Below are 27,259 nucleotides of genomic sequence, written 5' to 3'. Positions count from 1 at the left end.
GGTGTTCTTTGGATGGAACTAATCATTGTCTTCCCCCAAACATGGTTAGTGTAATTATGACCAAAAAGTTCAATTTTGGTCTCATCTGACCTCAAAACGTTCTCCCATGACTCCTCTGTATCATCCAAATGGTCATTGGCAAACTTAATATGGGCCTTGACATGTGCTGGTTTAAGCAGGGGAACCTTCCGTGCCATGCATGATTTCAAACCATGACGTCTTAGTGTATTAGCAACAACCACCTTGGAAACGGTGGTTCCAGCTCTTTTTAGGTCAATGACCAAGTCCTGTCTTGTAGTCCTGGGCTGATTCCTCACCTTTCTAAGGATCATTCAGACCCCACGAGGTGAGATTTTGCATGGGGGTCCACTCCAATTGAGATTGACTGTCATGTTTAAGTTCTTCCATTTTCTAATGATTGCTCCAACAGTGGACCTTTTCTAACCAAGCTGCTTGGCAATTTCTCTGGATCCCTTTCCAGCCGTGTGATGTTTTACAATTTTGTCTCTGGTGTCTTTGGACAGCTCTTTGGTCTTGGCTATGTTACAAGTTTGAGTCTTACTGATCGTATGGGGTGGACAGGTGTCTTTATGCAGCTAACAACTGCACACTGGTGCATCTGATTAAGTTGGAGTGGAGGTGGACTTTTAAAGGCGGACTAACAGGTCTTTGAGGGTCAGAATTCTAGCTGATAGACAGGTGTTCAAATACTTATTTGGAGCTGTATCACACAAATAGTTTAAAAAAAATCATACATTGTGATTTCTGGATTTTTCTTTTTAGATTAAATCTCTCACAGTGGACATGCACCTATGATGAAAATTTCAGACCCCTCCGTGATTTCTAAGTGGAAGAATTTGCAATATAGTAGGGTGTTCACATACTTATTTTCTTTACTGTAGTCACATACATTTCTTAAATTTTTTGAATTCTAAATGTCATTCATGGGAGCACGGTAATGCAACTGTTTAGAGCGTTGGCCTCACATTTCTGAGGACTGGGGTTCGAACCCGGCCCCGCCTGTGTGGAGTTTGCATGTTTTCCCCGTGCCTGCGCAGGTTTTTTCCGGGGACTCCGGTTTCCTCCAACATCCAAAAACATGCAACATTAATTGGACACTCTAAATTGCCCCTAGGTGTGATTTTGAGTGCGGCTGTTTGTCTGTCTCCATGTGCCCTACGATTGGCTGGCAACCAGTTCAGGATGCGTTCTGCCCGTTGATAGCTGGGATAGGCTCCATCACTCCTGCGACTCTCCTGAGGGTAAGCGGCTCAGAAAATGGATGGATGGATGGATGGATATGTAGAAATTTGTTAGATAAAATTATCTCCAATTTCATGTTGTTGTTATGCGTATTTTTCTATTATTGTCATTAGGTGTTATCACCTACCTCTACTGTGTAGCGCTGTATTGAGCTCGTTTATTTGAAATGTCACTCCATGGTTCTGCTCGATTAGTTTATGACATGTTATTGAGGTTTACAGCTTGCTTCAACTTTGTAACAACTCAGTCTGATAAAGGTTTGTTTATAAACTTTTACAACCCACCTTCTTGACATGACAGGAATTATGTCTTAATCTGTGTCTTCAAATCTATCCACTTCAAACATATCATCTCTCTTACACATACTGTATGTCGAAACTGTTAAAAATTAAATTAGATATGTTAAGGAACTCAAACTATTTTCTTCTAGACAATGAGCCAATTAATATAGTAATAACAACAAACTTTTAAGCACATTATATTGGTATCTATGATTATGACACAGATAAATAAAAAAATCTGACAAAATAAGTTATTAAATGGAAAAAAGAGTCTCCAGTCATGTAATAAACTATAAAAAGGTTTTAGAATTGTAGGAGGGGTTATGAATTTGCACTTTTCACTTTCACATTAACAGTGAGAATTGCCAGGAGGACAATTGCGGGGAAAACTGAGTTGAAGGAAGAAAAAGAACACTCGAATTTTGAAATAATTAACATAGATCACACTCAGGTAATGTGTTTGGGCGTAGTGGCTGACAATAAACTGACAGGTCAGCTGATCAAGAAAGGTATGCAGAGTGTTATTTTTTTAAAGAAATTCCAGATTGATTGATGTGCAGGGAGCCACATGTTATCATTTAACCAAGTAATTTTTCTGATGGCTTGTCTCTTATCGCAAGCAAATAAAAATGAAAATGGAGTTAAGGTCACACACAAAATTAATTACATAAATGAAAAACAAATAAAAAAATTACTTATCTTACAAACCTTAACAACCTTTGTCAAACAACAACATTTCACTGCTCTATTCCACAAGCATATTCCCTCTTCCATACCCAATGTTGTCACTTTCAATTTGGGTACTCAGTTTTATGAGTAAAAGAATAAGCTACAATTATACAGTTACTGTCTTATTCATTATACTGCTTCTAGGCAGTGCCCTAGAAGACGTATTTAGTTTGGAACTTAAAAGTAGTACACTGAATAAGTCTTTTGAATTTACTACATTCAAACACACATCGATTGCTTGTGATTAAAATGTGTTAAAGTCAGGAAAAGAAGGGACAATTCCATCAATTCCCACATTTTAATCATGTGCAAACGAAACAGAAATATATATTTTTTCAGCTTGTGAAATATTATAAGGACATCTGACTTTGGTGATTTGAGGGCTAAGAAAAGGTGTCAGAACAGCATTTCCTTCATGACGAAGAGGACAAATTTGGTCTTACCTCCGCCGTGCATCTGGCACAGATAAGGGAAACGCCACACGTTGCCCAGTCCAACTGCATAGGAGACACAGGCCAAGAGGAACTGCAAGGGGCTATCCCAGTTGGGCCGACTATCTTTTTCCATGTATGCTTCTTTCCTCTGTGACTGTACGGCAGCATATGTGACCTACCCGACAGCCTGCAGGCATTTAACACCTCCCTGATTGGAACTTGAACTTGGAACCAGTGGGTGGAGCCTCAAGCCAGCCACTCCATGATCTCATTAAATTGCTTTACTTTCTAATTATACTTATCCTTGGGTCTCAGATCTCAACGTGGAGTTTTTGAGCTTCCTCTGTGCATTCTTCATATTTTAATTGAAGATTTATTGAAGATCAGAGTAAATCAGTCGAACAGAAAATAATTTGATTTGGTGAGAGCGATTAAAAAAAGACAAAGACAAAGCAGAAACCTGTAAACAGAATAAGAAAAATACATTTACAACAAAGAAAAATATATGAATGTTACGTGTGACTGTAGTGCTACACCCTGTGAAAGAAGAATAGGACAAGGACAAGAGAAGAAGCATGCAAGACAAGGACAGTGAACCAGGCTAAACAACTGAAATGTGGTGGGATTGACTAAGTTAATTATGGAGGTGTATAGAACAAGAATCTCTTCATGTATGCATGAATTCTTGATTGCAATAAGTGAGCACAGGAGTCCCAGACAGTAAAAAAAAAAAAACAAAAAAAAAACCCAGGGGTGTGCCTCTGGATACATTCAAGTGAATTCACACCATTGTGCATGCAAAAGGACTGAAAGAAATGTTCTATCATTGTTGTGTTTGCAACACAGAAGCGATGGACCTCACCCAATCAATCGAGGACAGAAACTACGACCAAGGGTTCACCCGAAAGCAACCGAGAAGATAGAACACATCCTACGCCGGTCCCACCCGTGGCTCCCCGACAACTGAGCGCTAAGCAGTTGCCGAAGGGACCCAATGCCACCCCCCAAGCCACTGCCCTTCCACCACCCACCCGCCCCCCCCCAATAGCAAGAAAACAGGAAGCCCCCCAGAACCCGCAGGGCCCAAGATGCAGCCAGTCCCAGTCAACTTCGCGGATTGGAGAAAGTCCTTTATTTTTTGGAAGGCAGGGTGAGAGAGCGGATAGGGGCACCCAACAAGAGAATTATGTGGGCGGGAACCCAGGGAGCACCTGCCATGGTCCTGCCGGTCCAGCCCTAGCTGTGTGGGTCCCCGCACACCTGCACTTATTGGGAGGCGCACACCTGCGCCTCATCTGCAGTAATTAACCCTAGTGTACGGTCTATCTTTGCCAGATCGTCGCCGCTCATGCTTCGTTCCCGCACTTCCGCATTCCTGATGCCGAATCCCCGTGTACCGACCTCCGCCTGTTTCCTGACCAACCCCGTAAACCTGTTGCTCATGTTTCTACAGCTTGCTCTGACTGACTCCCCGGCTTTCGACGTCGGAATGATAAAAGACTTTCCTCCAACTGCCTTCCTGTCCACCGAGTCGTGCATTTGGGTCTGTCCTCGTATTCTGGTTGTGACAGAACCATCTGGCCACGACATGGACCCAGCCGACTCAGAAGCCATCCGCTGCTCGTTACAGTTCCAAGGCTGTACTTGAAGGAGGTTGCTCTTCAGGTAATAAACCAGAGGCTTCACGAGATCTGTGCCCGGCTGGAGCCATGGCTAGCTTCCCAGGCTAGCGCCACTAACACTAGCTGACGGCAGCCACCCCAGCTTCTACCTCACCCCAGTTTACTCCAACTACCCCGCCAGCCGGGGATTTTCAGCATACCGGAGCCACACCTCTCTCCCGACTCGAATGCTTTTCTGGTGACTCAGGGAACGTGTAGACCCTTCCTCGCTCAGTGTGATCTCCACTTCGAGCTACAGGCCTCTGCCTTTCCAACAGACCGCGCACGGATTGCCTTCGTTATTTCCCACATGACGGGAAGAGCAGAGGCGTGGGCCACGGCGGAGTGGAGTCGCAACTACGGAACTTGCCACTCCTGGACGGCTTTCGTCTGCACTATGATGCAGGTGTTCCAGTATGCCGCACTGGAACGCGAAGCAGCAGCGACGCTCATTACATTACACCAGGGACAGCGTCGCGTGGCTGATTATGCCATCAAGTTCCGCACCAGAGCAGCCGAGAGTCGATGGAACGAGGAGGCTTTTCACTTCTTCTAGGGGCTTTCCCCAAAGATCCTCAGCCTCCTCATCGCCGTGGACCTGCCTACTTCTTTGGATTCACTCATCGCCCTAGCTCTCAAAATCGACCAGAGGCTAGTGATCTGCGCTTGTCGGAGGAGAGACAGGAGCGTCCGCCCCACCAGCTTCCCTGCCACCAACGCCCACACCCGCGACGGACCCCACGCAGGTGGAAGGACTCAATGGTCCGGCAGAGGAGCGCCTGCGACGGCGGCGGGAGGGACACTGCTTCTACTGTGGTCGCCTGGCCACTTAGTAGCCCACTGTCCGGCCAAACCCAAGCGTCCCGGCCTCAAGATCACGACTCCAGTGAGTGTGATATACACTGCGGCGGAATCGAGTCGAGCGCTGCTCCGGGTCACCTTAAGCACCTTAAGGAGGGCCATTCGTATTCCACCACAGCATTTATTGGCTCAGGCTCGGACGCTAATCTGATTAACCCTCATGTAGTCGAGGCGTTGGGCGCTGCAACCTTCCAAACACAGCATACTGGTGGTGTCCATTCAGTGGTTATAACAACTCCGTCAGGATACATATTGGCTAAAATAAGTCGTGAGATTGTGTAGGTAGAATGGTATGTTTCCAGTGCTGGATGCAGTGAAATGAGGGGGGGGGGGTGCTGAAGGGAATCGTACTATATCATAATTCATAAATGTCTTTTTCCTTTGCTGGTTTTTTTTTTTCCAACAACACGGGATGCCTTTTACTCAGTGCGTGATGCAGTGAAACGGATTTCCCGGGGGAAAATAAAACAATATTACGAATGAGACGTTCGTGTTCTGTAGGTACTTTTTCTTCAACAACAGGGTGCAGATGGGGCTACTGAGAGGAATCAGTACAATACAATACTGGAAAAATAGAGGAATAGCGACAACTACAGGGAACACAGTGACACATGCAGAGCTACTACAAAATTTGCTCAGAGCAGTTCAATTACCAAAAGAAATAGCCATATGTAAATGTGCAGTACACACATCAAATACAGACAAAGAATCATTAGGAAATGGATTTACAAATAAAACAGCAAAAGAAGCAGCAGCCAAAACCTTTATGGGATTATCTGACCATGTAACAAATGAAGACATACTTTGAGATGATGTGTTAAACAAAATGCAACAACAAAGTTTACTAGCATAACTAAAAATGTGGAAAAAATAAGGTACTGCATTACAAAATGGGAATTATGTCAGCACAGATACAAAAAAAAATTCTACCAAAAACATTTTTTAAGTGGGCGGTAATCTTGAGCCATGGGAAGTCTCAGGTCTCAACAGGGGGAATGGTAGCCCTGGTACAAAGGCATTACATGATCCATGGATTTAACTTGTATGCAAAAAACTTTTTTTGTCGGGCTTGTTTGATCTGCGTGCGACATAATCCACAAGGGAATGTGCATCCAAAACGTGGTCAGTCCAAGGTACAGATCCATCCATCCCTCCATCGATTTTCTTAGCCGCTTATCCTCACAAGGGTCACGGGGAGGGCTGGAGCCTATCCCAGCTGTCAACGGGCAGGGGGCAAGATACACCCTGACCTGGTTGCCGGCCAATTGGAGGTCACATGGAGACAAACAGCCGCTCTCACAATCACATGTAGGGGCAATTTGGACACAATGATAGATTTAGTCTAACTATACATACATTACAAGCAGGTAAGGGTCTCATTCCATTCAAAACACTGTTTGGGAGACCACACAAATTAGCAATATTTTCCACACAATTAGAGATAGATGAATGATGAAGGAAAAAAAAAAACACAAGTGGGTCCCTTTCAGGAGTTATTGACAACCCCAAACAGCTTAAAAAATTGCAAAAAGGGGTACTTGAGTTCATTTGTTCATTGTAGGAAAGTTTTTGCTTTTGAAACCATTGTTAACACAAACGAAACTAATTTGTTTTTATTAGCCACTTGTAAGATACCTGTTCTCATTCCCACTGCCAAGGTCGTTGTCGTCCGGTTACACATGGGAGTGAGACTGCTGTCATAATGGTAACTAAACGGTTAAATTTTACTGTTGGGTGTTGGATGAAAACGCTACCCATTATTTAAATTTTTCTGTTCTAGTGGTACCTGTGAAAACCACTCAAGGTCCCACCCCAAAAAAAATAAATAAATAAAAACAAAACAGATTGAATAACTCCATACAAAAAAAAAAAAGTTGGGGGATTCTGTGTATCCATTAACTTCTCTTGAAAAACAAAAAAAAAATGTTTTCTAATGGCGTCTCACTCGGAAATTTCACATGCATCAATTTGATAGGACCAGAAACAAATTGGAATTATTAGGAATAAAGGCATTTTTGTGCCATTGTCATGGTGGTGCAGCAGTAACTGTCTTTTTGATTTTTTTTTTTACGCCGGATGCCTTTCCTGACGCAACCCTTCTGCATTTATTCGGAGAGAGAGCTGGAGCCAATCCCAGCTAACTTCGCTCAGCGGCAGACTACACCCCGAACTGGTCGCCAGCCAGTCGCAATGCAGATGTCGACACCATCACTGAGCGGGAATCGATCCCACGCTGCCTTCACTCGAAATGTCCCTCTGAGGGAATCCCGAAATACAACGTGGCCCGCAAGAGAAATGAGTTTGACATCCCTGCACTACACCATCAGAAAAAAAAAAGTTACTGTGCTTTAATAACCTTATTACTGCCATTTGTTTATTCATCCTATGTCTGTTTATGAATTAACATCTACTGTACATGCAGTTTTACCCAAACACTGGCATAGACTGAGCAAGAGGTGAATGACATGGACAAAATAGCAGAAAGAAACACGTGGATACACCTTACACACTGTAAAAGGTCATCTCAGATGAGTCACCCAAGGCGAAAGGTGAGCAAAGACCAGCATACAGTGGGTGCAGATTTATAGTATCTGAAAATACCTGAAGGCTGGTGAAGTTTTAAAAGACACTTGACTCATTTAGGGGTGACTTTGTCGACATGACTTCAAATTGGCAAAATAATATGATAGCATGTTGGGCTGCAACATTGACAGCCGTAATGATATTTTTGTTCATATGCTACTTTTGGACACCTGTAAAGCTGACAAAAATACATCACAACAGAAGCAATAATTATACTCAGTCAAGTATGCCTACCACACATAAGATAAAGAGGCACAACCTCATTTCAAATAACTTTGGTAAACAACTATGCGGGAGGCATGAGGCATGAGAGGAGGACTCCATGTGTGCCTCCCAGTGAATCAGTTCAGCACTTTTTCAATTCCTTGGCAGAGTCTAATTGTTGGGGATTCCATCGATGGGCTTATGTTAAAGGAAACCCCCACTTTCTTCTCACCATTTGCCAATATAATGCTACCTTAAACCCAAATGCCATACAAAAGAGTACGTACACTATGGAAGGAGGATTTTAACCGAAAAAGCCTGAGGAACATTTTTTCATTATTATGATTATCTTTTTTTTTTACAAATAGGAAACAAAACTGGTTGTTATTAATGTAGAATGCATCTAACAAGGTAAACTATAGTTACAACACATGCATGGGCCCTAGGCCACTAATGCGTGTCAGTCCAACAGAAATTCCAACACAATGTACCCTGGAGGTAATGACTAAAACAACTCTAACACCACTTGTCAGAAATGGAAAAGTGTTTATCCAACAACTAAGGCAGTAAATGATAAACTGATATTTTCTACTAATGTTGCATTGGCTAATTTCTCCTGTGTTAGCTTTACAGGGACAGATTTTAATGTGGGAAGTCTCAACAAAACATGGTGGCATGATATCCATCTGCAAACTGCCCCACTGCTCCCATGCAGCGATGTGTTGTAGTGGTGTGTTGGTCAAAGGTTGTATGACACACCGATAAATGCATCAGGAAGGTGTGCACTGGTATCACTGCTCTTATCTGTGACTGTGTTTCCATCCAAAGCAGAGGATATACAATTGGCCGCATCCATCTTTGGACCTCCCCTTGGTTCTCCCGAAGGAGAAGGTCCTCTTGGAAAGATGGAGGTCTGACATACATTGATGCAAATGGCATCCCAACGGCATACCAGATGAGTATAAGTTGGTTCACGAGATTGCTGCAGAAAGAAATGCTGTGCTCTGCCCTAGATAATGTGGCAGCCTCCTAGCAGGAGATAGCAAGAACAAAAACATCTAATCATCAGAACTGTTAGAACTGCTGCCTGTTAAAGAAATGATGACCACACATGTATTCAGCAATCTTCCACACATGCACACGCACATGAACAAACATTTACACCTCATTTCAAACTGTTTTGCTTGTCGTCTCCTTTTTGTAACATCCATGTAAATAAGGGGCGTCTTAAAACTAAATAAATAGAGGTGCTGAGGAGAGGATAATCAGAGAGTGCAGTGGTGAATTGTACGAGACAGTTCCTCTCCTCTCTCCTCGCGAGACTTGAACTGGTGTCTTTGCTTCCTTTTTCGTCCTGTTCAATGAATGTCTGATTGGTGAACCTGACAAGTACCTTCTTCCCCTAATTGCTACCACGTTCGAACTGCTTCAAGGGGCCTGAATCTTCACGAAATTGGACTTACGAAATGCATACCATCTGGTACGCATCCGAGAAGGGGATGAGTAGAAGACGGCATTCAATACCTTGACGGGCCATTATGAGTACCTGGTGATGCCATTCGGGTTGACAAATGCACCAGTAGTGTTCCAGAATTTCATCAATGATGTGCTCCGGGAGAGGCTAAATAAGAACGTGTTCGTCTACCTTGACAACAGACTGATTTTTTCCCCGGTCGAGGCATCCCACATTGGACGCGTCAGGGAGGTGCTCCAGCAATTGCTACAACATCAGCTGTACGTCAAGATGGAGAAGTGCGAGTTCCACCGATCCAGCGTCTCATTCCTAGGGTTCATCTTGGCTGAGGGACAGATTTGAATGGACTGCAGTAAGATCGATGCGGTCCTCCAATGGCCCACTCACACAAGTTGTAGGGACGTGCAAAGGTTCATCGGATTCGTGGAGTTCATCCGGTACATCAGCTCCATTGCTGCCCCCCCTGCACGCGCTCACTTCACCCCTCAACTTATTCGAGTGGGACGGGACCTGTAAGGAGGCTTTCGATAGACTCAAGTCGCGCTTTACCACAGCACCAATTCTCATAATGCCAGACGCAGAGAGACAGTTTGTGGTCAAAGTGGATGCGTTGGACTCAGGAATGGGAGCAGGTGCGCGAAAGATGGAAAGATCCATCCGTGCGCCTTTTTGTCGAAAAGACTGACTCCGGCCGAGCGAAATTTCGATGTCGGTTACCGCGAATTACTGGTGGTCAAGACAACAATGGAGGAGTGAAGACACTGGCTGGAGGGATCACAGGTGCCGTTTCTGGTTCTTATGACCACAAGAACCTGGAATATTTGAGGACCACTAAGAGACTGAATGCTTGCCAAGCAAGGTGGGCACTCTTTTTTTTTTACGCGATTTTGTTTCACTCTGTCCTTCCGTCCAGGTTCAAACAACGGCAAGCCAGATGCACTTTCGCGAATCCATGAAGGGGATCGAACGGAGCCCGTGAGTGTCCCGATTCTTCCGGAGGCCTGATTCGTGTCCGGATTCACCTGGGAGATCGAGACACGAGTGAAGGAGGCCTTGAGGGACTCTCCGGGCCCAGCCGAATGTCCTTGCGGTCGCCTGTTTGTTGTCCCTTCGCTACGAGGGGACGTCATTGACTGGGCTCACACCAATAAGACCGTCTGCCACCCGGGCATGGCAAAGGCCCGCTCAGTCGTGGAACAACGGTTCTGGTGGGCCAACCTGGGGAAGTAAGTAAGGCAGTACGTCAACGCATGCCCGGTATGTATGGCAAATAAAATCTCTCGCCTACGACCTTTGGGGGAGTTGCGGCCATTGGCGATTCCCTCTCATCCCTGGTCACACATCTCTCTGGATTTCATCACTGGGCTACCCTGCTCCCAGGGAAACATGGTGGTACTTTCCGTCATTGATCGCTTCTCTAAAATGGCCCACTTCATGCCAACCCCAAAGATTCCGTCCACCAAACAGACAGCCCAGCTGCTATTAGACAAGGTCGTTCTCTACCACGGCCTGCCGGTGGACACTGTATCGGACAGAGGACCACAATTCATATCCTGTTTCCATAAGGAGTTCTGCACCCTCTTTGAGTCGAAAGTAAGCCTGACCTCAACACATCACCCAGAGTCCAACGGCCAGAAAGAGAGGATAAACCAGGACCTGGAGACTGGTCTACCCTTTGGGATCGCACGACCACAGTACGTGTAGCCAGCACCTCGGATGGGTGGAGTATTCCCACAACTCCCTGCCTTCGACCTCTACAGGTATGGCTCCGTTCAACATAGTTCACAGTTATCCTTCCTCTCTGTTTCCATCTCTGGCCAACAACTTCGCGGTACGATCCATATTGGCGGTAGTGAGACGCTGCAAGCGGACCTGGGAAATAGCCCGTAAGACGTTGGTGCGTATGGGCAGCTCCTACAAGTCCGCAGCGGATCTCAAGAGGAGAGAGGCACCGGTGTTCAAGGTGGGACAACGCTTGTGGTTGTCCACGAAGGATCTTCCGCTGCGGACGGGATCACGCAAGCTAGCTCCCAGGTTCATGGGCCCATTTCCCATCAATAAAATCATTAACCCGGTCGCTGTCTCGCTGAAACTCCCCGGATCAATGTGGGTCCACCCCACGTTCCATGTAAGCAGGCTCCGTCCAACTCGTCCGTCACCACTGCCGGTCCAGCCCTGGCTGTGAAGGGTCCCCGCACACCTGCACTGATTGGGAGGCGCACACCTGCACCTCATCTGCAGTAATTAACTCTAGTATATATAGGACCCAGCGGACGGTCTGTCTTTGCCAGATCGTCGCCATTCATGCTTCGTTCCCGCACTTCCGCATTCCTGATGCCGAATCCCCGTGTTTCCTGACCAATCCCGTAAGCCTGTTGCTCCTGTATCTAGTGCTTGCTCTGACTGACTCCCCGGGTTTCGACATCAAAACAAATAAAGACTTTCCTCTAACTGCCTTCCTGTTCACCGAGTCGTGTATTTGGGTCCGTTCTCGTGTTCTGGTTATGACAGCACCCACGGACCATGAGAAGGGAGACCCCATGCCAAGCAGCCATCCAGGGGGGCTGTCCTCAGGAACACCGCCATATAGCTAAGTGTAAAACTCACTTACCCACTTGTACTCTGACTGCCAGATCCCCAACTTGCAGTCAACGGCTCTGCCCCATGAATCAGTGGCCTCCCCTTGTGGTGTTGTGCATTTAAAATCTCGAGGGCCAGAGAGCCGGGGGGGCTGCCAGGCAATACTGCCACACAGCCACCCCCCCAAACGACCCACCGCCTCCCAGAGATGGGTGTATGTGGTGTATTTAAAAGAAAAGTGGGATGAATGTGTGCAGTGCATTTAATATTCAGGTGAGCAGCCAGAGCCGCGGGGCAGGGTGCTCGGACCAGGAAACAGCACAAATGTGCTGGAACACGGTTAGACACCCACAGCCCCCCAAGCCTGTGTTAGCCCCCAGGAACCCTTTGACATTATGTACCCAGATGTGATATGTGGAAAAAACATGTACAGTGAATAGGGTGGGTGTGTGCTAAGTGCGTGATTAAGAGGTACGATTCCTGCAGGTCAGGCACATCAGGCTGGACAACCCCCAACGAAGAGGGCCGCCAATTCCAGACCTGCAGCACCTCCCCAAACCCAGTAAACCCACAGCCCACCCCAAACCAAGCAGGGACAAAATCGGGCCTCACAGCCTACAGTGTATCAGGAGGATGCGAGCACTGAGGAATGCACGGAATGTAGAGATGAGGAGTAAGCCAGTCCGAGGAGGAGCAAAGGGGCCTCACAGTCCCCACCAGCAGCCAGACAGAAGGACCCAGGAGAATGCTAGCCGGCACCACCCACTGATCGTTCATTCCAAATAAAGTTCCTTTATTATCCCAGCCTTTGGATTTTACAAACAGTTTTTGTTGAAAGTGTTCATACTTTGTGACAATAGGACAAGGTTTTTATAGAACGAGATGAGGTTGTTCCACATACGTCTTGATTGAATATCCAGTGTAGTTTCTTTCAAAAGTTTAGATTCTAATAGGCGAATTTGTAACTGTGCAGAACCTGAGGTCATGTATGACCATGACAAAAATGACTGCACTGACATAACAAGACAAAAAACCCCACCAAATCCACCAAATATGGCAGAACCTTACCATTAAGGGTTTTGTCAGAATTTTGTTCTGAATCCCAAAATACAGTATTTGTAAATTGCCCTCAAAGTTTCTCAGAATCACATGCATCCCTCCATTTTCCATACTGCTTAATATCACAAGGGTCTCGAGCGTGCTGGAGCCTATCCCTGCTAAATGCGGACAGGAGGCGGCGTGCACCCTAAACTGGTCAGCCTATTGCAGGGCAGATTGAAACAAAACAACCATCAGCACTCAGATTCATACCTACAGACAATTTAGAATCTTTAATTGACCTGTGCATGTTTTTGGAATGTGGGAAGAAACAAGAGTATCTGGAGAAAAGCCAAACAGGCACGGAGAGAGCCTACAACTACACTCAGGTGAGACTGGATTTGAACGCAGATCTTCTGAACTGTGAGGCAGATTTTATGTTGTTTTTATCTAAGATTTTCTTCTATTTTTATTCTATTTTCTTGTACCTTACACCTTGTGTAGAAGCACTCATCATTTCATTGTATGCAGAGCATATAATGACATTAAAGGCTTTTGCTTGATTTGAGATGTCCAAACCAGTTTTCCCACCGTTCCACCTTCAAAGTCACATAATGTATAGATATGGTGAATGATTCCTTTTTAAATCCCAAATGAAGACGTACAGTGGGAGGGAAAAGGACAATACTGTATGTGAATTAGATTGAGATGTTGTGGCATGGCCTCACTCAAGCTATTCACACGAGAGATCCTGGGAATGTTGCTGAACTGCAGCAGATTTGGAAAGAGGAATGGTTTAAAATTCATCTTGATCATGTATGCCTGATCTGGAGTAATAGGAAGCATTTGGTTGAGGTTATTGCTGCCAAAGGAGGATTAACCAGTCACTTACATTTTCCTCCTCATCCTGGGAATGTTTACATGTTGTGCTCTATAAAAATATGACCACATAATTGTTCGTGTTCCAAAAGGTTCACTTACCTTTTCCTCCCACTGTATGACAGAGATGATACTCCATTCCAACTCCATCAGAATTCAACAGAAGTCAATGGAGGACAGTACTCCAACCACCCTAATTATGGCTTATCCATTCAAGAAATCTATATCGCAGCAAAAAAAAAAAAAAAAAAAAACACTTCCTCACTTAACCTACTTCTTTTTCAATGGTGACATTACTGCTGTGGCTACTCAATAATAGACATTTACAAGTCAGAGTCATAATGTGTTTTTTATTGCACTTTGAGGTTATGTAAATCTAAGACCGACAAACCTATCTACCTTTCCAAGTTTGAAAACTGCCCATTGACCAATTGTACAATAAACCTCTGTATCCTTGCCTTCCTGTAATGCAGCCCTATGGGGGCACAAACCGGTGCAATCTGTAGGTCGGTCCCAAGCCCGGATAAATGCAGAGGGTTGCGTCAGGAAGGGCATCCGGCGTAAACACTGTGCCAAACAAATATGAGCGTTCATCTAAAGAATCCCATACCGGATCGGTCCTGGCCCGGGTTAACAACGCCCGCCCCCGGCACTGCTAAACTGCAGGGCGTCGGTGGAAATTCAGCTACTGTGGGTCGAAGACTAAGAAGAGGAGGAAGCCGGATCCATCGTCAGAAGAAAAAGAGGAATGCACAGAGCCTACAACTGAGTGTAGGGACTTTGAATGTTGGGACTATGACAGAAAAAGCTCAAGAGTTGGTTGACATGATGATTAGGAGAAAGGTTGATATACTGTGCATCCTAGAGAGCAGGTGGAAAGGTAGTAAGGCTAGAAGTTTAGGAGCAGGGTTTAAATTATTCTACCACGGAGTAGATGGGAAGAGAAATGGAGTAGGGGTTATTTTAAAGGAAGAGCTGGCTAAGAATGTCTTCGAGGTGAAAAGAGTATCAGATCGAGTGATGACACTAAAATTTGAAATTGAGGGTGTTATGTATAATGTGGTTAGTGGTTATGCCCCACACGTAGGATGTGACCTAGAGTTGAAAGAGAAATTCTGGAAGGAACTAGATGAAGTAGTTCTGAGCATCCCAGACAGCGAGAGAGTTGTGATTGGTGCAGATTCTAATGGACATATGGTTACAGGAAACAGGGGTGATGAAGAAGTGATGGGTAAGTTTGGCATCCAGGAAAGGAACTTTGAGGGACAGATGGTGGTGTACTTTGCAAAAAGGATGGAGATGGCTGTAGTGAACGCTTATTTCCAGAAGAGGGAGGAACATATAGTGACCTACAAGAGCGGAGATAGACGCACGCAGGTGGATTATATTTTGTGCAGACGATGTAATCTGAAGGAGATTACTGATTGTAAAGTAGTGGTAGGGGAGAGTGTAGTTCGACAGCATAGGATGGTGGTGTGTAGGATGACTCTGGTGGTGGGTAGGAAGATTAAGAAGACAAAGGTAGAGCAGAGAACCATGTGGTGGAAGCTGAGAAAGGAAGAATGTTGTGCGACCTTTCGGAAAGAGATGAGACAGGCTCTCGATGGACAGCAGGAGCTACTGGAAGACTGGACTACGACAGCCAAGGTGATCAGAGAGACAAGGAGGAGAGTACTTGGTTTGTCTTCTGGTAGGAAAGGGGAGAAGGAGACTTGGTGGTGATACCCCAAAATATAGGGAGTCATACAAGGAAAGAGATTAGCGAAGAAGAACTGGGACACTGAGAGGACCGAGGAGAGGCGAAAGGAGTACATCGAGATGCGACGTAGGGCAAAGGTAGAAGTGGCAAAGGATAAACAAGAGGTATATGAAGACATGTACACCAGGTTGGACACGAAAGAAGGGGAAAAGGATCTCTGCAGGTTGGCCAGACAGAGGGATAGAGATGGGAAGGATGTGCAGCAGGTAAGGGTGATTAAGGATAGAGATCGAAATGTGTTGACTGGTGCCAGTAGTGTGCTCAATAGATGGAAAGAATACTTTGAGAAGTTGCTGACTGAAAAAAATGAGAGAGAAGGAAGAGTTGAAGAGGCAAGTGTTAAGGACCAGGAAGTGGCAATGATTATTAAGGGGAAAGTCAGAAAGGCACGACAAAGGATGAAAAATGGAAAGGCAGTTGGTCCTGATGACATACCGGTGGAGATATGGAAGCAATTTGGAGAGGTAGGTTTGGAGTTTTTGACCAACTTATTCAACAGAATACTAGTGGGCGAAAAGATGCCTGAAGAATGGAGGAAAAGTGTTCTAGTTCCCATTTTTAAGAACAAAGGCGATGTTCAGAGTTTTGGGAATTATAGAGGAATAAAGTTAATGAGCCACACAATGAAGTTATGGGAAAGAGTAGTGGAGGCTAGACTCAGGATAGAACTAAGTATCTGCGAGCAACAGTATGGTTTCATGCCTAGAAAGAGTACCACAGATGCATTATTTGCCTTGAGGACGCTAGTGGAAAAGCACAGAGAAGGTCAGAAGGAGCTACATTGTGTCTTTGTGGATCTTAAGAAAGCCTATGACAGAGTACCAAGAGAGGAACTGTGGTACTGCATGCGTAGGTCTGGTGTGCGAGAGAAGTATGTTAAAATAGTACAGGACATGTATGATGGCAGCAGAACAATGGTGAGGTGTGCCTTAGGTGTGACAGAAGAATTTAAGGTGGGAGTGGGACTGCCTCAGGGATCAGCTCTGAGCCCCTTTCTGTTTGCAGTGGTAATGGATAGGCTGACAGATGAGGTTAGACTGGAATGCCCTTGGACCATTATGTTCGCAGATGATATTGCGATATGCAGTGAAAGCAGGGAGCATGCAGAGGAACTATTAGAAAGATGGAGACATGTACTGGAAAGGAGAGGAATGAAGATTAGTCGAAGTAAAACAGAATATATGTGTGTGAATGAGAAAAGTAGAGGGGGAAGAGTGAGGCTACAGGGAGAAGAGATAGCAAGGGTGGGGGACTTCAAATATTTAGGGTCTACAATCCAGAGGAATGGTGAGTGTGGTAAGGAAGTGAAGAAACGGGTCCAAGCAGGTTGGAATAGCTCGCGGAAGGTGTCTGGTGTGTTGTGTGACAGAGGAGTCTCTGATAGGATGAAGGGCAAAGTTTACAAAACAGTGGTGAGGCCGGCCATGATGTACGGATTAGAGACGGTGGCACTGAAGAAACAACAGGAAGCAGAACTGGAGGTAGCAGAAATGAAGACGTTGAGGTTCTCGCTCGGAGTGAGCAGGTTGGATAGGATTAGAAATTAGCTCATTGGAGGGACAGCCAAAGTTGGATGTTTTGGAGACAAAATTCGAGAGAGCAGACTTCGATGGTTTGGACATGTTCAGAGCCCAGAGAGTGAGTATATTGGTGGAAGGGTGCTGAGGATGGAGCTGCCAGGCAAAAGAGCGAGAGGAAGACCAAAGAGAAGGTTTATGGATGTGGTGAGGGAAGACATGAGGTGAGTTGGGGTTAGAGAGGAAGATGCAGGAGATAGGCTAAGATGGAAAAAGATGACACGCTGTGGCGACCCCTCACGGGACAAGCCGAAAGGAAAAGAAGAAGAAGAAGTTCTGTTTGTATGATAATTTGAAACAGGCATTCACCTTTGTGCACATGAATTCTCCTGATTGCATACATTTATACATGCCTGATTGTGCAAGTATGAAACAAAGACCTATTTTCTAAGCTTTCTTGGTTTATCTTGTTTGAAAAATTAACACAGGTTAAATATTCTGTGACTTTTTCGTCCGTTTCACTACCTCTGTGTAATGCATTAAAAATTACTTAAGAAACATCATGTAATGTATAATTATTTTGGAAAATGCTATAATGAAATCACAGGTGTTTAAAAAGTAGTTACAGTATCTTACCTTCACCAACCATTGAAACACCAACAGACATGCCCAAGAACTTGCTCTTGGTCCAGACATGAGTATTAACACACATCATCTTCTTGCACTCGTAGTAAAAGCTTGATACAGGTGGGTGGTGAGACACCTGCTCTGCCACAAAACAAACTTGGTAACAGCTCTGTGAGCTATTTTAATTCATAGACGTGAAGGTGGTGGCTGATTTGGGACCCCCTACAGCTGGTAGCTCTGAGAGACTGAACACGGTCCCGAGGCACAAACCAAGAACAGTGGAAGGTCTCACCCAGGATTGGGTTGTTGGGCTTTTTGGCGACTGTGCCCTTTCGACCCTCATGAAAGGCAGTAAGATAGTACTTAACAAAGCGGATGATGCGCTCCTCTGACGTAGATCCCGTAGTGATAGAGAGGAACATATTAGGGTGAGCCATGAAATTGGCATACATCTCTAGTAGAGATCGTTTCTCTAGGATAAATGTAGTGAGCACAACCTGTGAGAGAAAGAGAAGAATAGAAAGAATAAAGATATACTTTGTTCATTTCCATCCATTTTCTACACCGCTTTTCCTATTTAAAGTTGCGATGGGGTTGTCGTGGTCCATATTTCACTAAAAAGTTGATTTTATGTATTTTTACCTCAAGGAAATGAAACTGGTATTCATTACCAATACTACCAATCAATTTTGGAGTGGCTGGGAAATAACTTTTTCATCACTAAAATCAAGTTGCTCAGCCTGTCTGGGTATGATGTCAAAGGCAGAAGTGGAAACAAAATTCACTGCATAGCCGGTGTGGAAAAAGGAATGCACTGCACTATGAAGTGCCAGCACAGTCTTATTTTATACATTGTCGCTGTTGTCGCCCTCCATGGTCAAAATGACAACTTTTTAGGTAAAAAAAAAAAAAAAAAAAGAAAAACGACTGGAGACTCTGAATAGAGTGGACAAAGAAATATTAAGTGCCAGTATTAACTCAGTTTATATGGAGACTGCTCAATCCCACCTGTAACTGTGGTAAAAAATCAAGCATGCCTGACCACAGGAGTAGCTGGTACAAGTGCACCCATAAAAAGTGACCTACAGCTAAACACCATCCATCTAATTTCTCCATTATTATTATTTAGTGCAGATAAATTATGCAGTTGGAGACTGATTTCGGGAGTGAATGACTGTTTCTGTTAACCCTTTCAGATGGCTGAGAAGCACATCGTATAAATCCTTGTCATACTTACATTCTATTCTATCAGCACATTTTTCTTGGAATCCTGTGCAGTGGGCCATTGATAATTACATTAGCTCATTGGTCTGAAAGAGTCACCACAATCACCTGAGTGGAAGCCATGTCATTACAGACTACAACTAAACTCCCAGAGACATGGGGGTGAAGAAAACATATCCACTCACAATCACACCTGTGGGGAATTTAGAATTTCCAATTTACGTTGCACGTTTTTGGGATGTAGGACGAAACCGGAGTACCCGGAGAAAAGCCTCCTATGCATAGGGAGGACATGCAAACGCCACACAGACGAAGCCAGGATTGAACCCGTGACCTCAGAACTGTGAGGCCAACACTTTACAGCTGATCCACTGTGTCACCCATTACTTAATATATATTCCTTAACGTTAATAAGATGTTTTATGATGTTGAGTGTTTCCTGTACGAATCCATGTTTTAAAATACGATCAACCACTGATTCGGACCAGACTGTTCCATTCTACCGTATATAATTGCAGAACGTCCTTTATTTCCAATAGTTAGGTAGTTTTGTAATATGTAAGTAACACATACCAGCTGGTAGAAGTCTACACTGAACATTGGTGTTCAAGTTTTCTGTAATTGGACTCCTTGGATCCTAAATTAACTCAGTTGGTTTCATGAGTTCTTTTCGACTGACATACCACCTATCTCTAAACCCAGGATCTACATATGGTGAATGTAAAATCACCTAAAGAACACACAAAAAGACAAGGATGAGACACTCACCTTAGTGAGATCCATTCCAAGTTTGAGCTGGGAAAGTAGATGGAGGATGACGCTTCGCTGCTCATCAAGAACTCCCAGGTCCTCCGCAACGTTTTCTTCTGTGTCTGTGGTCTCGTCACTGGGATCCAGGTTGTCTGGGATGCTGGTCGGCTTCTGTCCCTGTTAATGGACATGTACATGTTTTGACAATATTTGTATTGAAATGGAATGACAAAAGCACATGCTTTGCTCCATATAAATACTGGTTTGGGAGTTAAAATCCATGACACAAATGTTTCCAGTGGTTTTCATACTGTAAATTGTTCTAAAAACGCAGAAACACTCCAAGGGTACACTTCACAACAACAGTATGCTGAGTGCAAATATGACACAAACGAATAAAAAAAAATTACACCCTTTTACAACCCTTCTCAAATTTTCCTTACAATTATAACCCAAGTAAACATAAAATGCAGTTTTAAATGGTGATTTTATTCATTAAGAAAAGAAAATACGATTCAACGGTTACTGCCACTGTATAAAAACAAAAAAAGCAATTGCCCGATAAACCTAATAATAGGTGGGACTTGTCAGGGCTACTATTCTGGCACCTTGAGTCCTGTGTCTGTGTGTGTCTGGGCATGTCATGAGTGTTTTCCAGGGGTTGACGTATTGGAGTCTAGCAGCTGCACCTTGCCATCCTGACTGCTCATAAGACACTGTGGGACTCCCGACTTGTTGCCAGACTATCAACACTCCACATCAATCCACCAACTGCTCTGGATCCCGGCAAACCTGTGCTCACCTCCTGTCGCCTGCTGACAACCTGACCTTCCTCTCTGCCAGCCTGGTCCGCATTGGAATTCTGTGAATCCCAAATCTTGTCTTTAGAGCCCCTTGGTTCACTGTTTATACAATAAACATTCGTTCACAACCTCACCTCCATGTCCTCTCTTCATTTGGGTCTTAGTTGCAACCTGAACCGTGACAGAACAGGAATTGCAAATAAATTATTGCATTCTGTTTTTATTTAACACAACACCTCAACTTCATTGGAGTTGGGTTTGTAAACTATGTGTAACCACATTAATAGATTAATTTGGTGCAAATTTAATATTCTCTCAGTACACCTTCTCAATCGACTTTCCTCCATACTAGGATTTGTATGACCCTCGGGAACATGCTTTTTTTTTTTTTTTTTTGCCCCATTAGAATAAAGTGTAATTTCACATCCACTACAGTAGTTGGCACTGGCGCTCTCATTGTCTGTGCGCAGGGAGTATTAGTTCTATAGGTTGTTTTTTTTAATTGCACCAAGCATTTGAAGTACAGTAAACGAACCCACAAGAGACATGAATTTTTTTTAACAGGGATGAAAAGAAAGGTGGAGAGAGACAAAGATAATGATATCAAAGAAAGTCACCCACAAACTAAAACAAGGAAATATGACAAAGCATATGTAGCACTTGGCCTCATTGTGACAACACTGGGAGACGAGGAAAGGAAAAAAACTGTTGGCAGTGGACAGCATGAAGTCAAATAATTTCATGCGCCACACTTAAAGACATTACTCCCCAGTCATGCTGATAAGCTGATGGATTTTTTTCAGCGAAAAAACATTCCCGACAATCATCCCGCTTTGTGAAAAGCTACATCAGTAAACCAGGTAAGCACTGTTAGCATCATACAAGGTAGCGTACCAAATTGCTCAGTGCAAAAAAAAAAAAAAAAAAAAAATAGCAGATTTATTATTTTTTTCAAGTTAAAGTGTTTTATATATTGTGCTCCTGAGTTAATGTTGCTGAACTGAATTTGAAATTATTTATTAATTTGAATTAATTTTTCAACATTAAATGGTGTAATAAGTCAGTCAAAAATGTTTACAGTTTAAACAAGATTTTTTTTAAATTCAAGGCTAATTGATGTGCTTAAAATCTTTTCTGTTACAGACTAAAACAATGTTAATAAAGTTACTCTTTGTTTTAAGTTGAACTACATTTCTAATTTATTTGTTTTCTTTTATGTTAATAAGGATACAGTTTTGTCAGAGCTGTACATATAACAACTTTATAGACAAATGATAATATTTAGAGTCGCGCGGGCTGGGGGGACAAATTGATTTCTTCCTGCTGGGGGGGTGTGACAGAAAATAATTGAGAAGCACTGGTGTAGAAGAGCAAAGGGGAGAGAACACAACCTTGGGGTGCCCCAGCGCTGGATGAAGCGGTGTCCACCATGTTGACGACATAATCCGCAGGCCTGTTATCTCGATAGGCAAACTGTAGTCGGCCCAACTGAGAAACTGTGACACTCTTGAGGTGGTTCAGCACAAGGCGTTGAAAGGACTTCATGACCACAGATGTCAAGGCAACAGGCCTGCAGACATTTAGACCCAAGATTACAGGTTTCTTGGGGACCGGCATGATGGTGAAGCATTTGAAGGAGTTTGGTACTTCACACAGTTCTAGGGACCTGTTGAAGATCTTAGTGAAAATAGGAGCAAGTAGGTCTGCGCACACTTTGATAGAGGATAGGGACACAAGGTCTGGGTCCAGCGGTTTGTTAATCTTTTGTTGTTTGAAGATCTACCTAACGTTCCTTTCATAGATGTTAAACGGTGGAATAGAAGGTGGTGCGCCTTGTGGTACGGCTTGGTGAGTGTGTGGTGTGAACCTCTGCAGTAAAATTTATTGAGGTCGTTGGCGAGCCCGCACTTGTTTTCTGCTGGGCGGGAACGTCGCTTGTAATTTGTGAGTGATTGTTATCCGTACCAGACTGATTTGGAGTCATTAGCGCCAAAACGTTTTTCCAGTTCAGTTGTATAGTCCCACTTTGCAATGTTAATTCCTTTAGTCAGCTGGTTTCTAGTGCAATTGTAGAGGGCCCTATCCCCACTACGATATGCAACCTCTTTAGCGCGGCAAAGTTGCCTAAGTCTGGCTGTAAACTACGGAAAACGAAAAAGATGAAACCTGGGTAGTGTAACGGTTTCTTGTGCGACTGTAAAGGGCCCTATCCCCACTAAGATATGCAAACTCGTTAGCCTGTCAAAGTTACCTAAGTTTGTTGTTAATGAACATGCAAAAAGTTTTTACTGGTACACACAGTTCCTCACAGAAACTGACATACACGGTAACATCCGTGAATTCATCTTGTCATTAAGACCTGAGACTGCTGCTTTTTTGGGACCGGTATGATGGTGGAGCATCTGAAGCAGGTTGGTACTACACACAGTTCTAGAGACCTGTTGAAGATCTTTGTGAAGACGGGACCAAGTTGGTCTTCGCAGACCTTGGGGCACGATGGGGTCACAAGCTCTGGGCCCGGCGCTTTGTTGATCTTTTGTTATTTGAAGAATGCCTCACATCTCATTCATGGATGGTAAACAGTGGAGTTGGAGATGGTGATGTGGGCGGTGGTGCCACTTGGTGGGTGTGTAGAGTAAAAGTGTTCCTTTCAAATTTGCAGTAAAAGCTGATCAGGTCATCGGTTTGCCCACTATTGTTGTCAACTGGAAGGGTTCGTCACTTGTAATTATTGAGCAATTGTAATCCGTGCCAGACTGATTTGGAGTTGTTACTGCCAAGCTGTTTTTCAGCTTTCCTGCATAATCCCTTTGCAATATTAATTTCTTTAGCACAGAAAAAAAAGATTTATAAGGGACCTTTCAAGAGATCCAAGAATCAAATTTTAACTTGAAAAATTGGTCCGACTGAGGTGTATAGGGCCCCCCTGTGGATAGATAAGAACTTCAATCGCATTAAAAAGGCTGAGAGCAGCTGAGACAACGTATCATCACATTCATGAATACTTTGATGCTGAGAAAATCGTAACAATTGACTATGACCTCTATAGACAAAGTGATTCTGTATTCTTATTTGCACTCACATTAACACTTAGGAGCAATTTATGCTCTTCAAATAACCTACCCTGCATGTTTTCGGGATGTGGGAAGTAACCGGATTGGGATTTGAACCCCGGTCCTCAGAACTTTGAGGCAAATGTGCTTCGCAGTTGTCTAAAGTGTTCCCCCAACATAACATTAACAGTAACACAATCATGTTTGACCAATTATGTTGGGTTTATAATTTCAAAATGATAAGAATGCATTCTCATATTTGTGCAATAATTTAGCTTGTTGCTTCAATTTGGTTCTATTCCTCTATTGAGTTCAATATTGGAAAGACTGCATCGTTGGCAACCAGCCACAAGAATACAGTTAAGAAAATAAGTATTTGAACACCATGCTATATTGCAAGTTCTCCCACTTTGAAATCATGGAGGCGTCTGAAATTTTCATCGTATGTGCATGTCCACTGTGAGAGAGATAATCTAAAAAGAAAAATTCAGAAATCACAATGTATGATTTTTTCAATGATTTATTTGTGTGATACAGCTGCAAATAAGTATTTGAACACCTGTCTATAAGATAGAATTCTGACTCTCAAATACCTGTTAGTCCGCCTTTAAAAGTCCACCTCCACTCCATGTATTATTCTGAATCAGATGCACCTGTGTGAGGTCATTAGCTGTGGAAAGACACCTGTCCTGCCCATACAATCAGTATGACTCAAACTTGTAACATGGCCAAGACCAAAGAGCTGTCCAAAGACACCAGAGACAAAATTGTCCAACTTCACACAGCTGGAAAGGGCTACAGAGAAATTACTAAGCAGCTTGGTGAAAAAAGGTCCACTGTTGGAGCAATCATTAGAAAATGGAAGAAGCTAAACATGACAGTCTCAATTGGAGTGGAGCCCCATGCAAGTTAACCCCTCGTGGGGTCTCAATGATCCTTAGAAAGGTGAGGAATCAGCCCAGGACTTCACGACAGGACTTGGTCAATGACCTGAAAAGAGCTGAGACCACCGTTTCAAGGTGACTGTTGGTAATACACTAAGATGTCATGGTTTGAAATCATGCATGGCATCGAAGGTGCCCATGCTTAAACCAGCACATGTCAAGGCCCATCTTAAGTTTGGAAATGACCATTTGGATGATACAGAGGAGTCATGGGAGAAGGTTCTGTGGCCAAATGAGACCATAATTTAACTTTTTGCTCATAATTAAAAGAACCGTGTTTGGAGGAAGACGAATGATGAGTTCCATCCCAAGAACACCATCCGTACTGTGAAGCATGTGGGTGGTACCATCATGCTTTGGGGGTGTTTTTTGTAAATGGGACAGGATGACTGCACTGTATTAAGGAGAGGATGATCGCGGCCATGTATTGTGAGATTTTGGGGAACAACCCCTTTCCCTCAGTCAGTGCATTGAAGATGGGTCGTGCCTGGGTCTTTAAACATGACAATGACCCGAAGCACACAGCTCGGAAAACCAATGGCTCCATAAGAAGCATATCAAAGTTCTGGTGTGGCCTAGCCAGTCTCCAGTCCTAAACCCAATAGAAAATCTTTAGAGGGAGCTGAAACTCCATGTTTCTCAGCGACAAACCAGAAACCTGTCTGATCTAGAGAAGATTTATGTGGAGGAGTGGAAGAAAATCCCTCCTGCAGTGTGTGCAAACCTGGTGAACAACTACAGGTGTTGGACCTCTGTAATTACAAACAAACGCTACTGTACCAAATATTAACATTTTTTTTCTCAGGTGTTCAAATACTTATTTGCAGCTATATCACACAAATAAATGATTACAAAATCATACATTGTGAATTCTGGATTTTTCTTTTTAGATTAGCTCTCTCACAGTGGACATGCACCAACGATGAAAATTTCCGACCCCTCCATGATTTCTAAGTGGGAGAACTCTCAATATAGCAGGGTGTTCAAATACTTATTTTCTTCACTGTAAATATATTCTTATTTTTTCAAAAGGGTCTGTATATAGTTTGTCCAAGCTTCCAAAACTACAACTTCACCCGGCAATGTCCTTGAAGTAAATGAGTACTGCGAAAGATGGTTATCGTAAATAAATGTGTCCTGGATGACACGCTTAGCCTTGTATTCCAAAGACAGCACACATATTTTCTAAAATATAGTCATCTCCCAAAAATACTATTGTTTGTTGTTGCTATCACATGGTCAACTCTAACAGAACAATACAATACCTCAATATGTTGAGACAGGTTACTGAACGTGACTGGTTTTGATGCATCATTTGTCATCTGCTTCTGGGGAGATTTGTTCCATCCTGTTGAATTGTCTATTGTTTGATACCAAATCAGAAAAAGACAAAAAGATGACCCCGTTAGTAATTTAAAGGAGAAATAGTCAAAAATAGCACAAAAATACTTGTATTTGTGTTCAGTAGAGTATGTTTTTTTAACAATACTTTTTGGAAATTAAGCTGATTCCATTGAAAAGCATGTTTACTGGGTTCCCTCTGTGCTTTTGCGGCTTCAAAGCTTCGCATTTTTTTTTCTCCTTAAAAATATATGCCACATTGGCATATTGCGGGAAGGCGCATTGATATAAGATGCATGATTGGTCCCGAGCGCGACATCAACCAATTGAGACCATGTGTGGATTTATCTTGTGACCTGATTGGATGTGCATCATCAAAGCCTCACCCAGCAACTTCCGTTTCACCCTTTTCTTTGTCATTCCTTTCTGCCATTTTCATCTACACTGTTAACTGCGCGATAACCTCTCGTGTTCACAATGCTGTCGAACCGCTGTGTTGATATGAACGCATCCTCCTAAGCCCCCAAGAGTAAGAGGAAGATGGTGACGATCAGCGAAAAAGTAAAACTTTTGGGTATGATCAAAAACGGCAGAAGTTACGCTTTTGTGGGGCACCATTAGCACGTGAATGAATTCACGGTGCACTACATAAAGAGGGTTGTGGGAAACATCCGTAAAAAAGCTTCAAAGACTTTTCATAAGGAAGAGAAACGAGTGGTGACTCCGCAAATTAAGAGGCTTGTTCGAATGGAAGCTGCATTAGCTTTGTGCACTGCAGGGAAAAAGCCCAGTGATGATGATGAAGAGGCTGAAGAAAATGCTGACAAACCTCAAGCTAGCACTAGTGCTGAGCGATTCACCCCCTCGAGGACGAGGCTTTGCGGTAAACAAAGATTGGTTTGAAAAATTTCAAAAGTGTTACAGCCTCAGACGTTTGCCTCTGTATGATGAGGCTTCCTCCGATGACAATGATGGTGCTAGTCGTTATGCGAAGGAAGAAATTTTATTACACATAGATGACAATTTTGTACGAGCTTTTCAAGTTTAGCAATTGTGTTGTCGGAGTTTTGTCCTTGAGCAGTAATCCCTCCGTTTTTGTGGTTAATGGGGACCAGAACCCCACGTAAAATGTAAAATACCACAAAATAAGACTCTTCCCACAAACACACACACACACTAGGAATTTTCATATACGTGTAACTGGGTACCAGAATGATTGAAATATGGAAACAGTATTTAAATTTTACATATTTG

The 27,259-nt window shown here is 43.6% G+C and overlaps 1 protein-coding gene and 1 pseudogene across 1 annotated transcript in view; both read right to left on the bottom strand.

Annotated features, from left to right (window-relative positions):
• Positions 1-3,756, bottom strand: part of LOC133500245 (sodium- and chloride-dependent transporter XTRP3A-like) — a 33,103-nt gene extending 29,347 nt beyond the window's left edge. The window contains exon 1 of the mRNA XM_061818682.1: positions 2,717-3,756. Coding sequence (XP_061674666.1) covers positions 2,717-2,840 — 124 coding nt within the window. The 5' untranslated portion in view covers positions 2,841-3,756. The remainder of the gene's footprint in view (positions 1-2,716) is intronic.
• A 2,222-nt stretch (positions 3,757-5,978) lies between these two features.
• LOC133500246 (oxysterol-binding protein-related protein 11-like) lies at positions 5,979-26,267 on the bottom strand (annotated as a pseudogene).
• Positions 26,268-27,259: the final 992 nt, after the last annotated feature.

Source organism: Syngnathoides biaculeatus, chromosome 5, assembly GCF_019802595.1.
Source record: "Syngnathoides biaculeatus isolate LvHL_M chromosome 5, ASM1980259v1, whole genome shotgun sequence".
Classification (NCBI taxonomy): Eukaryota; Metazoa; Chordata; class Actinopteri; order Syngnathiformes; family Syngnathidae; genus Syngnathoides; species Syngnathoides biaculeatus.
This window is presented reverse-complemented; position numbering and strand designations above follow the sequence as displayed.